Source organism: Caretta caretta, chromosome 1 (genome assembly GCF_965140235.1).
Source record: "Caretta caretta isolate rCarCar2 chromosome 1, rCarCar1.hap1, whole genome shotgun sequence".
In the NCBI taxonomy this organism is placed as follows: Eukaryota; Metazoa; Chordata; order Testudines; family Cheloniidae; genus Caretta; species Caretta caretta.
In genome coordinates this window covers 4,599,774-4,625,430 of record NC_134206.1, presented here as the reverse complement: position 1 = coordinate 4,625,430, position 25,657 = coordinate 4,599,774, and the positions used below count along the sequence as shown (strand labels likewise).

Sequence of the window (25,657 nt, the reverse complement as noted above, 5' to 3'; positions counted from 1 at the left end):
CTATATTTTAACCAGGTACGCATCCATGAGAGCACCTTCCCTCTTATCCCATGGCAGCTTACTTTGCTTAAGAGCCTTTGGTGAGAGACCTTGTCAAAGGCTTTCTGAAAATCTTAGTACACTATATCCACTGGATCCCCTTTGCCCATGCTTGTTGACCCCCTCAAAGCATTCTAGTAGATTGGTGAGGCATGATTTTCCTTTACAAAAACCATGTTGACTCTGCCCAAAGGAATTATATTCATTTTTATGTCTGACAATATTGTTCTTTATTATACTTTCAAACAGTTTTCCCAGTACTTAAGTCAGGCTTACAGGCTTGTAATTCTCTGGATCACCTCTGGAGCCCTATTTAAAAATCGGCATCACATTAGCTATCCTCCAATCAGCAGCTACAGAAGCTGATTTAAATGACAGGTTACAGACTACAGTTAATAGTCCTGCAATTCCACATTTATCTTCTGTCAGACAGGCTTCTGGATAAAGAGAGATAAATGCCGTCAGCCATCCTCATGAGAATGGCCTTCGAGCGCGACATTGCCATATGAAATCCTCTTTGATACATCACCAATGCATGAATAGCTAAGCTAGGGCTCGTGGGTTTGATAAGGGCTGCTGTCTTCATGCTGCCCCTGCCCCTGCTCCTGAGCAGGCAGCCATTCTGTGCCAACCACATCATCGCCCACACTTACTGCAAGCATATAGCTGTGGCTAAGAAGTCATGTGGGGACCTCACAGTCACATCACAGTGAATAGGATGTACGGCTGGGTGGTAGCATTTGTAGTCATCGGGTTAGATTTAATGCTCATTGCCATGTCCTATGGTCTGATCATCAGGGTTGTTCTCACAACCTCCCCCAAGAAAGCCCAACAAAAAGCCCTCAACACCTGCACAGACCACAGCTGTATGATGTCTGTAGTAAGATGAGGCCCTGAAACATAATCCCTTGCATCAGAGGCCCAGTATGAGGCCTGAGGCCTGAACTGAAGTAATGGTCAAGACTTTGCTAACATAAAGCAAAGTTAAGCTGTGAGCCAGAGGCAGGCCCGGCTCACAGAAGCTGGCAAGAAAAGGGCTGATACTGCAAAATGGTACATACCTAAAAGATACTGAACACTAGATATCAGAACATTCAGGTACGAACACATTCCACAGAGATAAGAAGGAACAGGCAGACCCATCCTAAAGACAGGCTCAGAAGGACAATATGATGGGTAGAGTTGTTTTGTTAGAACTAACATGTACAAGGTGAGTGGCGGCACCTTGTTACGTAGAGGGGGTTGCACCTCAATACGTCAGGAGTGATGTGTAACTTGTTTGTACCTGTGTATAAGAATGCATCCATGGGGCGGTGTCTTTGTCTGGCCTAGGGGGAAGTGGCAAATCCTGCCACTGACTGAGCTGGTCCATTGTCAGGGAGCACATATGTACTAGCAGAACTGTAGACATCTGATCCAGGGAGCTAGAGACTGTGTTTCGTTTGACAATAAACCTGGTCGGGTCACTTCATACCTTATCAGAGTCTATGGTCATTGGGGGTTCTCTCTGGGTCTGCTGTGCCAGCTGTCTGCAGAGCCGGGGCAGCACACAGAGGGAACACACACATACAGCCAGCTGTTATCAACATTGAACAGAGCAGAGCACCACACCGGTGGAGTCTGAAAACAATGTTGATGCCTTATCCTCCAGCCCCCTTCTCCTACATGACACACTGGTTTGGTCAGGGCATCACTCCCCATGTTCACTTAATCCTGAACAGCTTCTATTTCCTGCCCCCCCCCTCTCCCCCGCCCCGCACCTGCTCAACCCTATCATTTATGGGGTCAAAACCAAAGAGTATTATGGCAAAGAGGCAAATACACCTACAGAAGGTGATTACTGGGGGCCACTGAATTTAAACCTGTGTGGCAAGAATTGGAAAGGATATCTCCTTGTTAACCAAGGATGCTCTGTCCCAGTTTGGCTGAGCTGAGTATTGTGGATGTTCACAGTCTGAGAAGTTCCTCACGCCTATTGTCTTATCACTCCATCACCAAGCACTGCTCTCTCCAGTTCCCTCTCTCTGACCATCACCTGACCTCTTTCATTGTCACCCATCAGGCCCCAGCCCCACAAATGCTGTCATTCAGCCTTTCCATAACTACCAGAAGATATCACAGTTTTCTGATGTGAGGTGGCTTTCCATTTATCCATATGTGAACAGGGTTCTTGAGTTTATTGGTGAACAGAAGCTACACTTTCAGATGGCCAAGGAGAAATGACACTACAATGCTGAAGGCCTTTATCATATGTACAGTGACCCAGTGAGCAATCTGGTGATTTTTTTACACAGAGCAGGGGACTTTCCCAAATTGCGTATGTGTGTGTGTGTGTGTTTACTCTGTACAGGGCCAGATAATTCACAGATAGGAATAACTCAGCCTTTTACACCACTTCTTGGTAACCCAGTCCCTTCCCAATCATCATCAATATGAGTGCCCAGAGTCAAGCCACTTACTGGAATTATGTCCTGGAGAGAAACGAATGTGACAGCCGAAGTGCAGGAACTGTCTGTCTCAGGCTCATGTGGCAGTATATGTGATATACACATAACTCCCCAGTTCCCCACAGGGTTTCCTGATCTCCCCAGAGAATCTGCAGCTGTGAATGTTCCTCTTCCTCTCATAGTTTTCACCTATGTATTTATCTGTATCAGACATTTGCCTGAGATATTCTCTTTAATTAAATATTTAATAGGATTTGTAAAAGAAATTTATATTCTATCCCCCAACCTGGACCTGGTCTCTCACAGGGCTGGTGATACTATTTTCAGCTTTTCACCTCTAAGGCACTGGTTTAAATTGGGCTCAGCAGGAATGTAACGGCTTAATACACAACTTACCCCCCTGCCGAGAGCACTTCCCACTTTCAAAGGGTTTTTAAAATGTTCACTTAATAACCCTGCTCTAGTGGATCAGATCAGAGTCGGTCTAGCTCAGTAACCTATCGCTGACAGTGAACAGCCCGAGGGATCAGATGCTGCCTCGGAGCTCTGTGGGCTCTGCTGCCCCTCTGCAGAACATGGGTGCCACGAGCAGGAGCTTGTGGATATCTTCATTATACAAACTCCCCCATCCCTCCATCTTTAACAACGCAATAGCTCACAAGGTCAATGATCTTCACTGGGATGCTGGGGCAACATCCCGATAGAATGCACAGGGCCACATCAATTGTCCCACGCTGCCCAGAAATAACTAAAGGCCAAATGCAGAAATGATAGCATTTTGAGTATCCCCTTCCGGTCTCTGGTGGATGCCAGGCTACGAGACGGTACCAGAAGGGGGAATCTGAGGCTATTTCATGTATAACTCTCTTATACTCCTCCTTGTCCTGCACCTCAGCTTCACTCTTTGCTGAAGCCCAGGCCAGAGCTCTGTCTTGTCTGGATTTTTCAGGAAGTGTTTCACAGAGTGAAACCTTGGAGCTATTGTATGTAAAACCCCGACAAAGACATCTTAATAGTTCCCAGTCTGTTTCAAGGAGCACATACCATATATCTATTAATGGAGATTCTCTCTATCCTAATAAGAAGGAAAGGATGGAAGATGACAAAATATGGGTAGGATCTGATGGGAAACAGTCAAATGAAAAAGAGTTCCATTCAATCATACCACGTAATGGCATATATATATATATATATAGATATATATATATATAGATATATATATAGATATATATAGATATAGATAGACATTCACAACTTCTCATCAACTGTTGGGAGTGGGCCACATCCACCCTGATTGAATTAGCACTGGTCCTCCAAATAGTAATGTAACACACCCATCTTTGCACATGTATATATACCTGACAATCTGAAGCTTCCACTTCATGCCTCTAAGGAAGTGGGCTCCAGCCCACGAAAGCTTATGCCCAAATAAATGTGATAGTCTTTAATGTGCCACAGGACTCCTCGTCGTTTTGCAGATTTTCTGGTGTCTCAAACAGACCGTCACTTCTTCTTGGTTAAACCTGCATTCTTTGTAACCGAGAACAGTACAGAATCCATTGTCCTGAACTTTCTGAATGATTCTGCTTTTCACAATATCAGCAGTAATTTCTAAAATCTCATTTTGAGTTGAGCAGCTTGTGAGATTGAAAGGATCACTTAGGGTTTCCTGGGGTTTTATTGATTGATTTATTTATTTTTGCAATTATTTCATCATACAGTGAAAACAAATTGCTTAATTCCAGAAAGTTTCCCCCTTTTGCTGATTTTTCTCTTGCATCCTGCCCCTGCAGTGCAATTCCTTGCTTAGCCAGCTCAAGAAGTACACCGGTGATTCTTGCAGCATAGTCCTCTTTTTATGTAACAGCATCTTGTGAGAATTTGATAATTGTGCCACTATAGAGCCCACTTCCTTTGACTGTTTGAAAAAAATGCCACCTTTCAGAACACTGCTTGTGTGTGGGAGATTGTATATGTTTCTAAAGCTTTTTTCTTATATTTTTCCAGTGTCTAATTCCATTTTTTGCCACATGGAAAGTCTCTCAAACCACTGGAAAACTGTCTGCAAGGAAAGCAGAAAACTGCTTCTGCCTGCTTACTGTACTCAAAAAATGAAAATGTCTTGTAATATTCCAATGTCAATGTGAAAGACCGAGACCCAACTTTGCTGATTCTAGTGTCCCTCATTCACTTTCCCTCCTTCGGTCCTTGGCCATCGCACCACTTAATTGCCTATGGCATTTATATGCCTTTGCTCTTTGGTTGATGTCTGGTTCCTACCCTTGGCCCAGCTGTGGGACTCCTCTTGCTGCTGAGCCTGCTGATGCTGGAGTAACTCAGCTAAGGGAGCTGGAACCCAGTGTAAGTAATTGTTACCTAAGGGGGCTAACAGTTTGTGCATATCTCTCTTTCTGTGACAAAGAGGGCAAAAACTAATTACCTTCTTTAAAATTGTATACAGCGTTAGGTGGATTTTTCTGGGGTTTAGACATCATTGGGGCTGGGTGCCTGAGAGCTGGAGACAGGTACCTTCCTGGGCTGTTTTCAGTTTAGGGCTGCAGTTTGGGGGCGAGGCCCAGATGGTGGGTCTGTGTCATAGCAGGCTAGTGTGTCTGTCTCAATAAGACAGGGTTCTGGGGGCCCAGGCTGCCAGGAAAAATGGGCTCAGTGATAATTTTAGCACATCAAGTGACAGTCCCAATGGGGTCTCTGTGACTGAACCCATCACAGCCTCCTTCTGGGGTAAGGCAGCATGAAGGGTGTTTGATCACTTCCAAGGCACCTTCTGATGGCTGCATGTAAGAAGATATTTCTCCTTTTTGGGGGGCAGCAATTGCCTCTTCCTGGGGTATGGCACAATCTCCAAGGGCCAGCTCAGTCCAAGGTCTCTCTCATGCTGTGGTAGTCCAAACAGCAAATAAAGGGGATCAGTCAAGCCCAGTGTACGTATGAGAGATGAATGCTTCCCTCTCAGGATGTCCCTGCAGTTGGCCCTCCCTTTGCACAGGGAGGGACCTCTGGGCAGCTGTTCAGGGGGAGATTCTGCCTTCCCTCAGCTCATCTCCTCTGGAGCTCTCAGTAGCAGGTCGGCTCTCCTCCCTGGTCTGCTCCCCTGCCTTTTTGCTTTTCTCAAGCACTTCTCTTCAGACTTGATTTGTCTGCCCCGTTTTCTGATAATTTACTGGCTGAATGTTTGGCTTCTTTGAACTCAATTTGAAATGTAGCTACAAGTTCAGTGGCTTTGGGAAGTAATCCTGCTGCTTTGGAAAGGTCGGTGTCTTTGCATTGTAGCAGTTTTGAAACAGAATTTACCATTTCCAGAATCTTTCTTTGGAGCACAATGAGAAAAAGAAAACTAAAATTGTCCTTAATTTCTTTAATGTTAAAGGCTCATAAGTTTCAATGGCATATTTCTATGGGTGCCTCAATTGTGTCAAGAAACTGAAATTGGAGGCTATGTCTACACAGCTCACCTTACAGGCAAACCAACCCGAATGAGGAGTGGAAGCTTTTTCTGTCTACACTGGCATATTTTAGTTCTGAAACTTTTGTCGCTCAGGGTTTTCATTTTACACCGCATAGGGACAAATGGTTTAGCGCTGAAAGCAGCAGTGTAGACATAGCCTGTGAAAAAGGAGTTATTCATACTGGTGGGTGATCACAAGTGTAGTCAATTCCTTGACCCAGCTTTCATTTCTTATGATGTTCAAAAGGGCAAATACACAATGCCAGGTTTACTGCTCTAACCCCATACTAAAATAGTATAGTAAAAAGGGTTTATATGATACCAGTCTTTGGGAAGCTGTATCATGCAGTGATGTTAAATTCACCTTACATAGAAAGTGTGTTCCCCAAAGTAACATTCCCACTCCCGTTACCCAGAAGGCTGCCTGACCTCAAGGAATCACCTTCCACTCTCCAGGCTGGCAAAGTCCTCATAATGGGGACACGGCTGGGCCCAGTTGTAACAGTGGTGCGCGTGGGAGCCAGCTGAGGTCACTCAAACAGGGTGAACTGCACACAGGATGGGGAGGACAAACCCAAAAGCTGGTGGCTATTCCAATATTTAGATTTACCAAGCCAGCACAAAATAGCTTCCGTATTCCACTGGTTACTCAGAAGTCCAAACAACACAATTATCTTAAGGCACCCAGCCTCAGTCCTCCATCCAGGCACACCTGTCAACTGGATGATGATAATTTCTGAAAATCTTTTCTCATCATATGACAGAAAAGGTTCTCCCAATCCCGAAAGGATCGGCCACACACCCAAGTCAAATTATAACTTAGATCTTACCCAAAATACACACTTAGAGCCAATTCTTATTAATTAAACGACAATTTATTAACAAAGAAAAGAGAGAGAATGTTGGTTGAAAGATCAACATACATACAGACTTGAGTTCAATTCTTGAGGTCCAGATACATGGCAGAGATGATGAGTTTGTAGCTGCCAAAAATTCTTTTAGAAATAGTCCACAGGTTATAGTCCAATGTCCATATTCAGGGTGACTCCAGCCAGTGACTGGGGATCTCAAATCTTTCCCCCTCTTGAAACCCAAAGCAGATCTGAGATAAAGAAGGATCGTGTTGCAGGGTCTGTATACATTTCCAGCAGCCTCTTTGCCCGAGAGAACAATAGGCTTAACTTTCTGTCTCCCAAAATTCATGGCAATTAGCACAGGGTAATTTATCCATTCAACAGTTTATATACAGGTTACCACAACCTTCAAAGAGACATATCAACAATAATAATGTTTCACTAAAGTGTCATCATAAATGTTAACATTACTGTTTTGATCTTTGAATCAAAGCTATAGTAATAGTCGAGACGTTTACATCACAAGACCTGAGCAAACATCTACCCTTCTATCTCTAACTTGCATTTCAAAGTTCTAATCTAACCGAGTGCAATCACCCAACTATCATCTACATCTCTTCTTTGCATGTCTTTAAAGTTCGACCATGGGTCATGTCAGTCTATCAGTTAAGTAACTCTTTCTGGCCCTGTATCACCTTTCATTGAGATATTATATTATACCCATATAATGTCACACCAGGATTCCTGGGAGGCTGAACCCCCAGTCTCATCATGGTCACTTAGGACAGGGCCTACGGTGTTCCCTGCTCCAGGGTACTGTATTCACTGGATGCTTCCCTGACCCACTGATCACGACATTAAATTCTAACAAAATATAGTTTATTAAACAGCAACTATAAGGAAAATAAGGAAAAACAGGAAAGGTTCAAGGAAACAAGAAACTTACTCCATGGGCACAGGGACAACACAGACAGCTGTCCCTGGGACATAAGGAAAGTTCACTGTCAGCTCCTCCTGCCCAGTTCGTGGCTGCACTGCAGTGATACCATGGGTCAGACACTTAGTCTGGCAGTGGTCACACCCTCAGGGTCTTGGTTGCAGGACCCTTCTCCCGGGCATCTGACCTCTCAGCAAATTCACATTCCACTTTCTGAGATCAGGTGATGGTCAGAGAGGGGGAACTCAGCAATGGGGAGAGCAGTGTTTGGTGATAGAGTGAGAAGACATTAGGTGTGAGGAATTTCTCACACTGTGCGCTTGCATAATGCTGAGCTCAGCCAAACTGGGACAAGGCACCCTTGATTAATGAGGAAATCTCCTTTCCCCTCTTGTCACACAGGTTTCAAAGCAGTGGCCCCACAGCAATTAACTTCTGCAGGTGTATTTGCCAACTTTGTTACGAAGCTCTTTGGTTTTGGCACCATAAATGATAGGGTTGAGCATGGGAGGAACAAGAAGATAGAGGTTGCTCAAGATGATGTGAATGTGGGGAGCAATGCCCTGACCAAAACGGTGTGTCAGGTTTGAGAAGAGGGAGGGAGTATAATACATCAGCATCACAAAGATGTGGGCTGTGCAAGTGTTGAGGGCTTTTTCATGGGCTTTCTTCGAGGAGATTCTGAAGACGGCCCTGATGATTAGACCATAGGAGAGCACAATGAGTGGCAGGTCTAACACCATGACTAGAAACATTAACACCAAGCCATACATCCTGTTGACTGTGATGTCCCCACACGAAATCTTCGCCACAGCTATGTGCTCGCAGAACGTGGTGGGAATAATGCGGTTGGCACAGAATGGCAGCTTTCTCAGGAGCAGGGGCATGGGCAGAGAGAAGAGAACAGCTCTTACCAAACCGACTAGCCCGAGCTTAGTTATTCTTGCATTGGTGAGGAAAATGGTGTATCTCAGAGGGTTACATATGGCAACGTAGCGATCGATGGCCATTGTCACAAGGATAGCTGAGTGCATAATAGAAAACATGTGAAGAAAGAACATCTGGGTGAGGCAGCCACCCACAGTAATGACTTTCAAATTGAACCAAAATATACACAGTGCCTTTGGCACGATGGCGGTAGACGTGGCAATGTCTGTGAGCGCCAGCATGCAGAGCAGCAGGTACATTGGCTTGTGCAGTGTCTGCTCTTTGCCTACCACAAACAGAAGTGTGAAATTTCCCAGCAGGCCAATAATGTAGGATATAGAGAAAGGGATTGAAATCCATTCATGGGCAGTTTCCAGGCCAGAGATGCCTGTTAGGATGAAAATTGAAGGGTCAGAGGGGGTGAGGTTCATATCTGCCATGAGTTGCTTGATAGGTCTAATGGGCTCAGAAATACACAAGGCGCCTGTGAAGAGAGAGAAGTATAGAGTGGTGGGTTACATGCTTTATAGGAACTAGAACAGTAAATATACTATACTTATTACATATATAGAAAGCCAATCAAGCCAGAGAATGGGCAGCAGGATGGAAGATGAACTTTGATGTCAATAACTGCAACGTGTATACCTATTGGAGGAAAAAACTTGAATGCCTCAAACACGTAACAATGTTCTAATTTAACTGTGTGAACTCAGGACAGGGATCTGGGTGTCACAATACACTGCTCTGTGAAACTCTGCTCACAGTGCAGGCATGGAGAGAAATTGAGGAAAGCATTGGATTCCTGCAGGAATGGGGTAGGGAATCCTACAGGAAATACGATGCCCTGAAAATAGTCAGTCAATGTTTCACCCTCCTCTAGACTCCTCAGTGTAATACTGGGCACCCTTTTCACACAGGATATTGCAGATCTGGAGGGGTTCATGCAATGGCAACAAGAATGATCAATGATCCGGTGAAAATGTCATGCACAGAGTGACTGAAAAGAGTGGGATTGTTACCTTAGAAAGGAGATGAGCAGCAGGGGACATGAGAAAATCTTGATAATACTGACTGGTAGAAAGGTAGTACAGTCCATGAGATAAACAAGAGACAGGAAGGGTTTGGACATTTACATGAAAAGTGAGATTATCTAGTCACAATAGTTACAGCTAAATAAATACTTCGGAAAATCCATATGTCCACGTATTCCAGGGCTCAAGCCAATCTCTACTGTTATTCCTTAGGGTGAGACCCTCATCACAATCAAGTCACACATCTATTGATGGGTTTCTTACACCTTTTTCTGCAGCACCTGGACAAGTGTGATACGTGATGCATTCCCTATGTTGGAAAGGAACCAAGTTTCTCCCATGGAAACAGACATGGTCATGCTAAACTATGACTTTGTGCTCAACAGAATGGGCATGAAGGGCAAAAGGTTCTTTGTATTTCAGGCTGCACCTCTGTTACTTCCACTGTTTCTTCTTATGAGACACTGTCTTGCAGGCACGCAGCTTATAATTTTCTGAATATGATTATCATATTTGTATGCATGTACCATTTTTGTATCTGAAGTTATGAACGCTGACTATGTATCTGTATTGCAAATGCCATTCTGTGCCAACCGCATTATCCCCACCATGTTCTGCGAGTACATAGATGTGGCAAAGATTTCATGTGGGGACATCACAGTCAACAAGACTTATGGCTTGGTGATAATGTTTCTAGTCATGCTGTATATGATCTACAGCTCGCCCGCCCTTAGAGGCCATTGGGCCGCTCCAGTTGAAGTTACTGGAGCCTCATGATGGGAGTAAATCAGGCCATTTAATTCCGTCCCTACATGCTGATTTAGGGTGAACTACTGGACGTGTGGGACCAGTTTCACCCTTAGTGTGTAACTTTCAGCTCCCACCTGTAAAAATCGTGGCTTCAGATCCTGCTACAGAGAGCAATGAGTCTGAAGGAAAGACCTAGTTTATGTCACATTCTGAGACTGGGTATGAAAGTTGGGGATTCCAGAACACATGAGCCCTGATTTTGTTATTTGCAGTGGCCACTGAGGACAGAATGTGAGGGCAGAATCTGACCACTGTGCAACCCATTCTTGTTGTGAACCCTCTGGTAACACAGACACCCACTGCAGAGGCTTTGGCTGCACTTCCTTACAGTGCAATGATATTACTGAATTTCAAAACTTGAGTGAACCAGAGGGAAAACGACACAGCTCCAAAAAGGAGGCTACAGAGACAGATAAAAGGACACAGGAAGAGACAAGGAACTGATCTGAAAAATAAATATTTCCAATACATTTGTAATTCCAAAGTTACCAGGTAAATCCCTTTCTGTTTCTGACAATTCATATCTCTGTGCTGGTGAATTCTTGCCCAAACAGTTCTTGACTTCAACCCTGGAACCCTTCCTGAGCCCTCAGCACTAACTTTAATGCAGAAACAAGCAACTCACCAAAATCCCGCTCAGCAGAGAGAGGAAATCTCCTTACAGCGACATGAAGGCAGAGCCCTGAGAATCAGTGTATGAATCTCAAATATCTGAGACTCAGCATGCTGGACAATGACCTTTATGATTCACCTGAACAGATCCTGTGGATTCTCAGGTTGGCCAGAACTCACTTACAACTCCCTCAGCTCCCTGAGCAGAGAGTGGGAAGAGAAGAAAATAGACGCTGGAAAACTTCAGCTTGAGAGCCTCCCCTGGGAGTGAAATGATTTGCCAATTCCCAGGGCTCAGATTCTCAGGGGAAACAGTCTTGCAGACCGTTCAGCCTAACAACTGATGATTGTTTTCTTTTCTGTGTGTAATGTACTGACATCTGCGCTATGCGTGGAAATGCTGCCACAACATAGAAGACCAAAAATCATTTTCAGCTGATCACAGCAGAGTATCAGTGCATACCATCAAGGCAGTGGTAATATCCATTCCATTAGACTCTGAAATTCACTGCCACCCTGTGGAAGCCAAAAGATGTGATCCTGAACTGATGCAAGCCAAACGGCGTGGAAAAGGCTTTCTTCTCCTAGGATTATGGCATCAAAGTTACTTGCCAGTATCCCTTTGTGAGGTCTAAAGCGGATATATCTGGCAGCTCCCAGCTGTTCTAATAGTTCATCTACTCTCTGCGTCGAATAAGCATAAAATTTCATTACTGTGTTGATCTTTCAGAAATCCATGCAGGAATGGGTTGTGCTAACCTGTGTCAGAAGTAGCACCAGGGGACTTCTCCACTCACTGTAGAGACTAACACATGTATTTGAGCATTAGCTTTCGTGAGCTACAGCTCACTTCATCGGATGCATTCAGTGGAAAATGCAGTGGGGAGATTTATATACACAGAGAACATGGAACAATGGGTGTCACCATACATACTGTAACCAGAGCGATCACTTAAGATGTGCTAATACCAGCACGAGAGCGCCGGGAGGGGGGTGGGGGGTGGGAGGGAACCTTTTGTAGTGATGATCAAGGTGGGCCATTCCCAGCTGTTGACAAGAACGTCTGAGGAACGGGCGAGGGGGGGGGATAAACATGGGGAAATAGTTTTACTTTGTGTAATGACACATCCACTCCCAGTCTCTATTCAAGCCTAAGTTAATTGTCTCCAGTTTGCAAATTAATTCCAATTCAGCAGTCTCTCGTTGGAGTCTGTTTTTGAAGTCTTTTTGTTGTAATATTGCGACTTTTAGGTCTGTAATCGAGTGAGCAAAGAGATTGAAGTGTTCTCCGACTGGTTTATGAATGTTATAATTCTTGACATCTGATTTGTGTCCATTTATTCTTTTACGTAGAGACTGTCCAGTTTGACCAATGTACATGGCAGAGGGGCATTGCTGGCACATGATGGCTTATATCACATTGGTAGATGTACTGGTGAACAAGCCTCTGATAGTGTGGCTGATGTGATTAGGCCCTGTGATGGTGTCCCCTGAATAGATATGTGGGCACAGTTGGCAACAGGCTTTGTTGCAAGGATAGGTTCCTATGTTAGTGGTTCTGTTGTGTGGTATGTGGTTGCTGGTGAGTATTTGCTTCAGATTGGGGGGCTGTCTGTAAGCGAGGACTGGACTGTCTCCCAAGATCTGTGAGAGTGATGGGTCGTCCTTCAGGTTAGGTTGTAGATCCTTGATGATGCATTGGGGAGGTTTTAGTTGGGGGCTGCAGGTGATGGCTAGTGGCGTTCTGTTATTTTCTTTGTTGGGCCTGTCCTGAAGTAGGTGACTTCTGGGTACTCTTCTGGCTCTGTCAATTTGTTTCTTCACTTCAGCAGGTGGGTATTGTAGTTTTAGGAATGCTTGATAGAGATCTTGTAGGTGTTTGTCTCTGTCTGAGGGGTTGGAGCAAATAAGGTTGTATCGTAGAGCTTGGCTGTAGACAATGGATCGTGAGGTGTGGTCTGGATGAAAGCTGGAGGCATGTCGGTAGGAATAGCGGTCAGTAGGTTTCCGGTATAGGGTGGTGTTTATGTGACCATCGCTTACTAGCACTGTAGTGTCCAGGAAGTGGATCTCTCGTGTGGACTGGTCCAGGCTGAGGTTGATGGTGGGATGGAAATTGTTGAAATCATGGTGGAATTCCTCAAGGGCTTCTTTTCCATGGGTCCAGATGATGAAGATGACACAAGAGATCCACTTCCAGGACACTACGGTGCTAATAAGCCATGGTCACATAAACACCATCCTATTCCAGAAACCTACTGACCGCTATTCCTACCTACATGCCTTCCTTGTTCCTGCCAGGATGTTCCCTCCTCCCGCAGAGCCCGGGGTCTCAGTACTGACTGGGCCGGGAGCAGACAACAGGCAAGTGGAGAGGAGGCTGCTGGACTGTAATCCTGTTGTATGTTCTTTAGAGAATAAAGCATGTTCCTGGTGGTTTATCTGAGTGGGTCTGCTCTGAGGTGAACACACTGACACACAATGCAGAGCTCATCTAGTCCAACCCCCTGCTCAAAACAGGACCCATCCCCAATTTTTGCCCCAGATCCCTAAATGGCCCCGTCAAGGATTGAACTCACAGCCCTGGGTTTAGCAGGCCAATGCTCAAAGCACTGAGCTATCCCTCCCTGCAATGCATCTCAAACAACCCCATACTGGGCCAGTGAACGGGGTGGCGGGGGTGGGGGGGAGGCGACACACTGCACAGGGATCTGTACAATGTATGCTCATTAATAGAGCTTGCCATCCCCTCGATGTGGGAAGAATATGCCACTCACCAGTAGTAACTAATCTGAGTTGGTCGCCAGACACTTCTCTCAAAGGATGACTGATTTAGATAAAGCAAAAACAAGTTTAAATACAGAAAGAGAGATTTTAAGTAACAATAATTGATAGCAAACAGATCAAAGCAGACTACCTAGCAAATAAACCAAACCGCAAACTAGGCCTAAAATACTACCTATATTGAATATGAATTAACAATTTCTCACCCTGGCTGTTGATACAAGCAGTCCACCAGGTTTCCATAAATAGACTAGAAATCTTTGTCTCCTGTGACCAGCACTTCCCCCAGTTCAGTCTTTGTTCCTCACTAGATTTTGTCACACCCCACCTAATGTAGATTTAACATATGGGGGGAATCCTTTGTTCCAAACCAAGTTCCCAGTCCAATGTGTGGAACAATACAGGTACCTAAAATGGAGTTCAGTGTCATGTGGTCTGGTCACATGCCCTTGCATGCACTGCTGAGTCTTAGTGGCCATTATCAATAGGGTGTCTGGAGTGTTCTCAGGAAGGCTGACCAGGTCAGGGATAAGCTTCTCCTAAGGCCTATTGCTTCCTCTAATAGTCCATTAACCTGAATAGGCATTCACAACCAGCTCTCAGACTGAAAGCGTTTTGGCTAGTGGGTGTCACTCTGGTGTAACTACATTTGAAGTAAAAAGAAAAGGAGGACTTGTGGCACCTTAGAGACTAACAAATTTAGTTGAGCATAAGCTTTCGTGAGCTACAGCTCACTTCATCAAATGCATTTGTTAGTCTCTAAGGTGCCACAAGTCCTCCTTTTCTTTTTGCGGATACAGACTAACACGGCTGCTACTCTGAAACCATACATTTGAAGTACAGATTCATATTCAATATTCATAACTTCAGATACAAACATGATACAGGCACATAAATAGGATAGTCCTTTTCAGCAAATCATAACCTTCCCTATGACACCTTACAAGACATATTGTGTACAAATTGTATCACGCATGTCATATTTATATCATAATCATACAACCATGGAGAAAATGGAATGCGGTGTCACAATGCTGTTACGGGGAGGATCCCCTCCTAAGCTTTTACAAGATTCAACTGATAGCAATAAAGCACATTCGAAAACAGAATCCCAGCTAGACAGACAAACTGTCAGGGTTTAAATGAGCTTTTACCACTTAAGAAACTGCTGGGTTGTAGGTGAGAAACTACTACTTGCCGCTGAAAAGGCTGCGTTCTCAGGGATGAGCGGAGAGAAAGCAGCATCACGGCTAGAGGTGATCCCATTTTCTATCAACACAGCTTCACACCGTATTGCGGAGATGGCCACGGATGTAAAAGAGCAATCCCTAGAAAGTGTACACAGTAGAACCTCGGAGGCATGAACACCGGAATTACGAACTCACCAGGCAACCGCACCCCTCATTTGGAACCGGAAGTGCACAGCCAGGAAGCCGCAGAGACCAAACAAAAAAAAGGCAACTACAGTACAGTCCTGGTTTAAACATAAACTACTAAAAAGTAAAGGAAAATCAGCATTTTTCTTTTGCGTAGCAAAGTGGTGAACCTGCTCAGTTGTGAACTTTGGAAAGAACAGCCATAAAGTTTTGTTCATAGTTATGGACATTTAAGAGTTACGAACCTCCATTCCCAAGGTTTCCATAATTCTGAGTTTCTCCTCTGTATCAAATATTGTGCAGATGCTGGTGTATCTTCATTTTGCTACAGCTAAAGAATTAAAAGAGAAATTTCTCATTTGCCATCCACTATCAACACCAGCAACTAGGGAAGAGTTTTTTAAACGATTAAATTAATGTTCCCCTCGACCGGGGACATTGCTTTGGAATTTGCAGCAGTGGAGCACCATCTATAATAAGATGGCACGGCAGACTTGTGACCAGGGTTCAAGAAATGACTCCCTCAGTAAACTGGAATCATCGTACGATCCACAGACAGGCATTGGCTGCTAAGAAAATGGCAGAGGAACTTAGTAATGTTCTTTCAGGTGCAGTCAATATTATACATTTCATAAAATTGCATCCAGTTAATTCAGGGGGTTTTGCCAAGAAGGGGGTAAACTTTACACAGTGGTGCTTACATGCAGTCTTTCAAGGGCTGTCCAGGGGCAAGATGCTGACAACACTACGTGAGCTGCAGGAGGAAGTCCATATTTTTTCTTGCTGATAATATTACTATAGCAGCCAGATATGCCAACAAGGATATCCAACGAGTGACACGGAAATGATGTACAAGTGGAGAGCAACTGACTTCTCTGAATGTCACACATATGAATATGAAGATATAATTGAAGTTACTCTAGATTTACACTGGAGTAACTGAGGACCAAATCAGGTCCCAGAAGTTTGAATCATACGTAACACAGTTAAATTAGAACCTTGTGAGGTGTTTGAGGAGTTCAAGCTTTTCCCTCCAATAGGCATACACACTGTAGTTATTCGCAAAAAGAAAAGGAGTACTTGTGGCACCTTAGAGACTAACCAATTTATTTGAGCATGAGCTTTCGTGAGCTACAGCTCACTTCATCAGATGTATACCGTGGAAACTGCAGCAGACTTTATATACACACAGAGAATATGAAACAATACCTCCTCCCACCCCACTGTCCTGCTGGTAATAGCTTATCTAAAGTGATCAACAGGTGGGCCATTTCCAGCACAAATCCAGGTTTTCTCACCCTCCACCCCCCCACACAAATTCATTCTCCTGCTGGTGCTAGCCCATCCAAAGTGACAACTCTTTACATAATCAAGTCGGGCTATTTCCTGCATAGATCCAGGTTTTCTCACATCCCCCCCACCCCCATACACACACAAACTCACTCTCCTGCTGGTAATAGCTCATCTAAACTGACCACTCTCCAAGTTTAAATCCAAGTTAAACCAGAACATCTGGGGGGGGGGGGGGGGGCGGGGTAGGAAAAAACCAGAGGAAACAGGCTACCTTGCATAATGACTTAGCCACTCCCAGTCTCTATTTAAGCCTAAATTAATAGTATCCAATTTGCAAATGAATTCCAATTCAGCAGTTTCTCGCTGGAGTCTGGATTTGAAGTTTTTTTGTTTTAAGATAGCGACCTTCATGTCTGTGATTGCGTGACCAGAGAGATTGAAGTGTTCTCCGACTGGTTTATGAATGTTATAATTCTTGACATCTGATTTGTGTCCATTTATTCTTTTACGTAGAGACTGTCCAGTTTGACCAATGTACATGGCAGAGGGGCATTGCTGGCACATGATGGCATATATCACATTGGTGGATGTGCAGGTGAACGAGCCTCTGATAGTGTGGCTGATGTCATTAGGCCCTGTGATGGTGTCCCCTAAATAGATATGTGGGCACAATTGGCAACAGACTTTGTTGCAAGGATAAGTTCCTGTGTTAGTGGTTCTGTTGTGTGGTATGTGGTTGCTGGTGAGTATTTGCTTCAGGTTGCGGGGCTGTCTGTAGGCAAGGACTGGCCTGTCTCCCAAGACTTGTGAGAGTGTTGGGTCATCCTTTAGGATAGATACTCACCAACAACCACATACCACACAACAGAACCACTAACCCAGGAACTTATCCTTGCAACAAAGCCCGTTGCCAATTGTGCCCACATATCTATTCAGGGGACACCATCACAGGGCCTAATAACATCAGCCACACTATCAGAGGCTCGTTCACCTGCACATCCACCAATGTGATATATGCCATCATGTGCCAGCAATGCCCCTCTGCCATGTACATTGGTCAAACTGGACAGTCTCTACGTAAAAGAATAAATGGACACAAATCAGATGTCAAGAATTATAACATTCATAAACCAGTCGGAGAACACTTCAATCTCTCTGGTCACGCAATCACAGACATGAAGGTCGCTATCTTAAAACAAAAAAACTTCAAATCCAGACTCCAGCGAGAAACTGCTGAATTGGAATTCATTTGCAAATTGGATACTATTAATTTAGGCTTAAATAGAGACTGGGAGTGGCTAAGTCATTATGCAAGGTAGCCTGTTTCCTCTTGTTTTTTTCCTACCCCCCCCCCCAGATGTTCTGGTTTAACTTGGATTTAAACTTGGAGAGTGGTCAGTTTAGATGAGCTATTACCAGCAGGAGAGTGAGTTTGTGTGTGTATGGGGGTGGGGGGGATGTGAGAAAACCTGGATCTATGCAGGAAATAGCCCGACTTGATTATGTAAAGAGTTGTCACTTTGGATGGGCTAGCACCAGCAGGAGAGTGAATTTGTGTGGGGGGGTGGAGGGTGAGAAAACCTGGATTTGTGCTGGAAATGGCCCACCTGTTGATCACTTTAGATAAGCTATTACCAGCAGGACAGTGGGGTGGGAGGAGGTATTGTTTCATATTCTCTGTGTGTATATAAAGTCTGCTGCAGTTTCCACGGTATACATCTGATGAAGTGAGCTGTAGCTCACGAAAGCTCATGCTCAAATAAATTGGTTAGTCTCTAAGGTGCCACAAGTACTCCTTTTCTTTTTGCGAATACAGACTAACACGGCTGTTCCTCTGAAAACTGTAGTTATTGACATCAAAGTTCATGTGCTATCATGTTGCTCATTCACTTGGCTGGTCTAGCTCCCTCTAAGGAATTCTCTGAACTTGACTATAACTGAAATAATCTTGGTTTCAGAGTAACAGCCGTGTTAGTCTGTATTCGCAAAAAGAAAAGGAGTACTTGTGGCACCTTAGAGACTAACCAATTTATTTGAGCATAAGCTTTCGTGAGCTCACGAAAGCTTATGCTCAGATAAATTGGTTAGTCTCTAAGGTGCCACAAGTACTCCTTTTCTTTTTGAAATAATCTTGTGCAATCTACAAATGTTTCCACCTCACTGCTCACCCCCTTAATTGATTAGTCTTGTTAGAGTTGGTATGATAACACCCATCTTTTCATGGTCTCTCTTCCTACTGTATTTTCCACTCCATGCATCTGATAAAGTGGGTTTTAGCCCATGAAAGCTTATGGCCAAATACATTTATTGAAAAAGTTGTAATCTACTGAAAGTGGTTTTCCTATTTGTGTGTTTGTATTGTTCTTATATTTAAAGTTAGGAATATGAAATATAAATCTGAGATCCTATTGTAATTATGCTAAGTAAGGGCCATTAATGATTCTTTAGGAACTTGATGGTTCCCATTTACCAGAACAATTGGCTGTGAATTGTTTTGCTTACCTGCAAGCCTTCCTGTGTAGCTGTGAGCCAAGCCATGGGTAATGGAGACTGGGGTCTTACAGGGACATGTGACCATGTCACCTGAAACTGGAATCCATCTTAAACCTTGTACTTTTCCATGAGAAGCTGGGGAAGGTGTCAAACTGAGATAAAGGACTCCCACCTTTTGCCAATCTATATAAAGGGATGGAACAGGACAAAGGGTGCTGCCAGTCATGGGGAAACTCCATGTTTACCACCTAAGATGTATGTTGGAACGAACAAAGACTGAATCAGCGGAAGGATTGGGCTCAGACTAGGAAGGAATCTAGTCTGTGAAAGAAGATTATTGGAACATCTTTGAGGGTGAGGTATTATATAAAAACAGTTTCTTAGTGTATCAAGCTTAGCCTTGTGTATTTCTTTTATTTTGCTTAGTAACTGACTTTGTTCTGTCTGTTATTACTTAAAACCATTTAAATCCTAGTTTTATACTTAATAATAACATTTATATATTAATAAACCCAGTGTAAGTATTTGTTCCTTGAGGGGGCAAGCATATCTTACAGTGATAAGGAGGGCAAACACTAATGAATTTACCTTGTATAAAATTGTATACAGTTTAAGGCAGATTTTTCTGGTCTTTAGACCTTATTGAGGCAGGGTGCCTGAGTGCTGGAGACAGGTACCTTACTGAGCTGTTTTCAGTTTAGGGCTGCAGCTTTGGGGGCATGGCCCAGACCATGGGTCTGTGTTGTAGCAGGCTAGCATATCTGTCTCAAGAAGACAGGGTTCTGGGGGCCCAGTCTGCCAGGGAAATAGGTCTCAGTGGTAATTTCAGCCCATCGGGTGACAGTCCCAAGGGGGTCTCTCTGCCGAAACCCATCACATCCTCCGTCGGGGTAAGGCAGCGTGAAGCTTGTCTGATCACCTCCAAGGCACCTTCTGGTGGCTGCATGAAACAAGATCTTTCTCCTTTCTTTTTGTGCAGCAACTGCCTCTTCCCATGGTATGGCCCAATCGCCAAAGGCCAGCTCATTTCCAGGGCTCTCCCATGCTGGGGTAATCCAAAGAGCAAATAAAGGGGATCAGTCAAGCCCAGGGTACATAGGAGAGATGGGTGCCTCAATTGTGTCTAAAAACTGAAATCAGAGGCTATGTCTACACAGCTCATCTTACAAGAAAACTGCCCCAAATGAGGGGTAGAAGCTTTCATAGAATCATAGAATTATAGAATATCAGGGTTCGAAGGGATGTCAGGAGGTCATCTAGTCCTGGTCAAAGCAGGACCAATCCCCAACTAAATCATCCCCACCAGGGCTTTGTAAAGCCAGGCCTTAAAAACTTCTAAGGAAGGAGATTCCACCACCTCCCTAGGTAACGCATTCCAGTATTTCACCACCCTCCTAGTGAAAAAGGTTTTCCTATTATCCAACCTAAACCTCCCCCATTGAAACTTAAGACCACTACTCCTCGTTCTGTCATCTGCTACCACTGAGAACAGTCTAGATCCATCCTCTTTGGAACCTCCTTTCAGGTAGCTGAAAGCAGCTATCAAATCCCCCCTCATTCTTCTCTTCCGCAGACTAAACAATCCCAGTTCCCTCAGCTGCTCCTCATAAGTCAAGTGTTCCAGTCCCCTAATCATTTTCGTTGCCCTCCGCTGGATGTTTTCCAATTTTTCCACATCCTTCTTGTAGTGTGAGACCCAAAACTGGACACACTACTCCAAATGAGGCCTCACCAATGTCGAATAGATGGGAACAATCACGTCCCTCGATCTGCTGGCAGTGCCCCTACTTATACATCCAAAAATGCCATTGGCCTTCTTGGCAACAAGGGCACACTGTTGACTCATATCCAGCTTCTCGTCCACTGTAACCTCTAGGTCCTTTTCTGCAGAACTGCTGCCTAGCCATTTGGTCCCTAGTCTGTAGCGGTGCATGGGATTCTTCTATCCCAAGTGCAGGACTCTGCACTTGTACTTGTTGAACCTCATCAGATTTCTTTTGGCCCAATCTTCTAATTTGTCTAGGGCCCTCTGTATCCCAACCCTACCTTCCAGTGTATCTACCTCTCCTCCCAGTTTAATGTCAACTGCAAACTTCCTGAGGGTGCAATCCACACCATCCTCCAGATCATTAATGAAGATATTGAACAAAACCGGCCCGAGGAACGACCCTTGGGGCACTCCACTTGATACCAGCTGCCAACTAGACATGGAGCCATTGATCTGTCTACACTGGCACATTTTAGTTATAAAACTTTTCTCACACTTGTTGTTGGGTTTTTTTACACCCCATAGCGACAAATGTTTTAGCACTGAAAGTGGCAGCATAGACATAGCCTGTGAGAAAGGAGTAATTCATATTGGTTGGTGATCACAGTGTAGTCAACTCCTTGATTCAGCTTTCATTTCTTATGATGTTCAAAAGGGCAAATAAACAATGTCAGGTTTACTGCTCTGACCCCCATAATAAAATAGTACAGGAAAAATGTTTTATAGGATATCCGTCTTTGGGAAGCCGACTGATGCAGTGATGTTAAATTTACCTTACACAGACAGTGTGTTCCCCAAAGTTACACGTTTCAGCTTTTTTCATTTATATGAAGATTTCACAAGTTACACATCTCATTACAGGTCACTAAAATCCGACCAAGCAGTTTGTCTCACATTCGTAATGCAAGTGGAGAACAACAGTGGGGAACTTTCCTGGCTTCTGCTGTACCCCAGGGGAAATGGCTACAGAAAGGGTTTGAATCCCCACACCCACTTCCTTTACCCAAAAGCCTGCCTGACCTCAGTGACTCACCTTCCACTCTCTAGGCTGGCAAAGTCCTCATAATGGTGACACGGCTGGACCCAGTTGTAACAGTGGTGCCCGTGGGAGCCAGTTGAGGTCACTCAAACAGGGTGAACTGCACACAGGATGGGGAGGACAAACCCAAAAGCTGGTGGATATTCCAATATTTAGATTTACCAAGCCAGCACAAACAGCTTCTGAATTACCTCACTGGTTACTCAGAAGTCCAAACAACGCAGTTCCCTTAGAGCACCCAGCCTCAGACCTCCATCCAGGCACACCTCTCAAATGGATGACGAAAATTTCTGAAAATCTTATCTCCGCATATGACAGAAAAGGTTCTCCCAATCTCAAAGGATCAGCCACACACCCAAGTCAAATTATAACTTAGATCTTATCCAAAATACACACTTATAGCCAATTTTTATTAACTAAACTACAATTTACATACAGATATGAGTTCAATTCTTCAGGTCCAGATACATGCCAGAGATGATGAGTTTGTAGCTGCCAAAAGTTCTTTTAGAAATAGTCCACAGGTTATAGTCCAATGTCCATATTCAGGGTGACTCCAGCCAATGTCTGGGGATCTCAGTTCTTATGGCTTAGGGTTTCCCCCTCTTGAAACCATAAGCAGCTCTGAGATAGAGCATTGTGTCCCAGCGTCTTTATATTGTGTCCCATTTCCAGCAGCCTCTTTGCCCGAGAGAACAATAGGCTTAAGTTTCTGTCTCCCAAACACCATGGCAATTAGCATAGCATAATTTATCCATTAAACATTTTATATACAGGTTACCACAACCTTCAAAGAGACATATAGACAATAATAATGTTTCACTCATGTGTCATCATAAATGTTAATATTCCTTTTTTGATCATCTACACTTCTATCTCTCACAATGCAGGCTGCATTTCAAATTTCTATTCTAATCTAATGCAATCACCCAACTATCATTTACATATCTTCCTAACAAGTCTTTAATGTTTGGCCATGGGTCATGTCAGTCTATGAGTCAATTAACTCTTTCTGGCCCTGTGTCACCTTTCAATGCGATATTATATTATACCCATATAACGTCACACCAGGATTCCTGGGAGGCTGAACCCTGAGTCTCATCATGGTCACTTAGGACAGGGATGACAGTATACCCTCTCCAGGGTACTGTATTCACACTGGATGCTTCCCTGACCCACTGATCACAACATTAAATTCTAACCAAATATAGTTTATTAAACAGCAACTATAAGTAAAATAAGGAAAAAACGGGAATGTTTCAAGGAAACAAGAAACCTTATTCCGTGGGCACAGGGACAACACAGGTTTCAGAGTAACAGCCGTGTTAGTCTGTATTCTCAAAAAGAAAAGGAGGACTTGTGGCACTTTAGAGACTAACCAATTTATTTGAGCATCAGCTTTCCTGAGCTACAGCTGACTTCATCCGATGAAGTGAGCTGTAGCTCACGAAAGCTCATGCTCAAATAAATTGGTTAGTCTCTAAGGTGCCACAAGTCCTCCTTTTCTTTTAGGGACAACACAGACAGCTGTCCCTGGGACGTAAGGAAAGTTCACTGTCAGCTCTTCACATGTCCAAGGCCTCCTGCCCAGTCCGTGGCTGGCACTGCAGTGATACTGAGGGACAGACACTTGCTCTGGCAGTGGCCACATGCCCGTACGATTTTGGTGGCAGGACCCTTCTCTCCAGCATCTTCCTTCTCATCAAATTCACATTCCATTTTCTGAGTCCAGCCTTCAAGGTCCTCTTCTCTGGTGACGTCCCCCAACTACTCATTTAGTTCTGCTGTTACTTGGGGCACAGCCAGCATCCACTGTTCTGCCCTGGCTCCCCTTTGGTGCAGCTGGTCTGTGCCGACCCAGCTCCCAGTTCTGGTCGGCTCCAGCTGCAGGTCCCCGACTCTGCCTCATCACTGCTGCCCTGCCTCCACCCCAGCTCTGACTCTTCTGTCTTAGTGCTGCTTCCCTGGCTTCAGCCCAGATCTGCCTCCTGTGCTGCTTCTCTGGCCCTTGTGTTTCTTGCTGCTGCAGCTCTGCCTCCAACTCACATTGAGGTACTGCTCAGATTTGCCAGATTTCTACTGTATTAATAATCCCAAAGGACATAAAAACTAACCCAAACCTAGCCCCATTTATTTCTTCAAAGAAAGAATGTGGTTGGTTTTTTTTTTATTATTATTAACACATTTGTATATACATCAAATAACAAATGAAAGCTTCCGTTCGATACCTAGTACAGATTTTAAAAGAAAGCTACAACCCAGGCAGCAGTTTGTCCACATTCATGGAAGAGCCACCTTGCATCAGAAAGTTGAAGTATCCTCTGGTATTCTGGGAGTTATGGAAAGGCCGAATGATGGCGTGTGGGGTTGGAGGCTGATGGGTGACAAAGAAAAAGGTCAGGTGAGGGTCAGAGAGAGGGAACTCAGCAACGTAGAGAGCAGTGGTTGGTGATGGAGTGAGAAGACAATAGGTGTGAGGAACTTGTCAGACTGTGAACTTGCACAATGTTGAGCTTAGACAAACTGGGACAGGGTACCCTTGATTAATGAGGAGATCTCCTTTCCCCTCTTGTCACACAGGTTTCAAAGCAGTGGCCCCCCAGCAATTAACTTCTGCAGGTGTATTTGCCAAATTTGTCACGAAGCTCTTTAGTTTTGACCCCATAAATGATAGGGTTGAGCATGGGAGGAACAAGAAGATAGAGGTTGTTTAAGATGATGTGAATGTGGGGAGCAATGCCCTGACCAAACCGGTGTGTCAGGTTGGAGAAGAGACCGGGAAGATAATACATCAGCATCACAAAGATGTGGGCTATGCAAGTGTTGAGGGCTTTTTGGTGGGCTTTCTTGGAGGAGATTCCGAGGACGGCCCTGATGATTAGACCATAGGACAGGGCAATGAGTGTCAGGTCTAACCCGATGACTAGAAACGTTATCACCAAGCCATACATCTTGTTGACTGTGATGTCTCCACATGACATCTTCGCCACAGCCATGTGCTCACAGTATGTGTTGGGGATAATGCGCTTTGCACAGAATGGCAGTCTGCTCAGGAGCAGGGGCATGGGCAGAGTGAAGAGAACAGCTTTTATCAAACCCACTAACCCTAGCTTTGCTATTTGTGCGTTGGTGAGTATTGTGGAGTATCTCAGAGGGCTACATATGGCAACATAGCGATCAAAGGCCATTATTACGAGGATGGCTGACTGCATAATAGAAACTGTGTGAAGGAAGAACATCTGGGTGAGGCAGCCACCCACAGTAATGCCATTCAAACTGAACCAAAATAAGCACAGTGCCTTAGGCACGACAAAGGTAGACATGCCAATGTCTGTGAGTGCCAGCATGCAGATCAGCAAGTACATTGGTTTGTGCAGGGTCTGCTCTTTGCCGACAACAAACAGAAGCATAAAATTTCCCAGAAGGCCGATTATGTAGGATATAGAGAAAGGGATGGAAATCCATTCATGGGCAGACTCCAGGCCAGAGATGCCTGTTAGGATGAAAGTTCGAGGGTCAGAGGGGGTGAGGTTGACACCTGCCATGAGTTGTTCGATGGGTCTAACGGGCTCAGAAATACTCAAGGCATCTGTGAAGGGAGAGAAGCATAGAGAGGTGAGGTACATGCTTTATAGGAAATAGAACAGTAAATATTTTATAGTTATTACACATCTAGAAAGCTAATTGAGCCAGTGAATGGGCAGCATGATGGCACATGAACTTTGATGTCAATAACTGCAATGTGTGTTTCCACTGGAGGGAAAAAGTTGAACTTCTCAAA

At 44.4% G+C, this 25,657-nt stretch overlaps 2 protein-coding genes across 2 annotated transcripts; both read right to left on the bottom strand.

Annotated features, from left to right (window-relative positions):
• Nucleotides 1–8,171: 8,171 nt before the first annotated feature.
• On the bottom strand, nt 8,172–9,110 carry LOC125632983 (olfactory receptor 52D1-like). The gene has a single exon (XM_048842328.1). The coding sequence runs from the start codon at nt 9,108–9,110 to the stop codon at nt 8,172–8,174; it is 939 nt and encodes a 312-aa protein (XP_048698285.1).
• Nucleotides 9,111–24,482: 15,372 nt separating this feature from the next.
• LOC125633624 (olfactory receptor 52D1-like) lies at nt 24,483–25,421 on the bottom strand. The gene has a single exon (XM_048843596.2). The coding sequence runs from the start codon at nt 25,419–25,421 to the stop codon at nt 24,483–24,485; it is 939 nt and encodes a 312-aa protein (XP_048699553.1).
• Between the last annotated feature and the right edge of the window lie 236 nt (nt 25,422–25,657).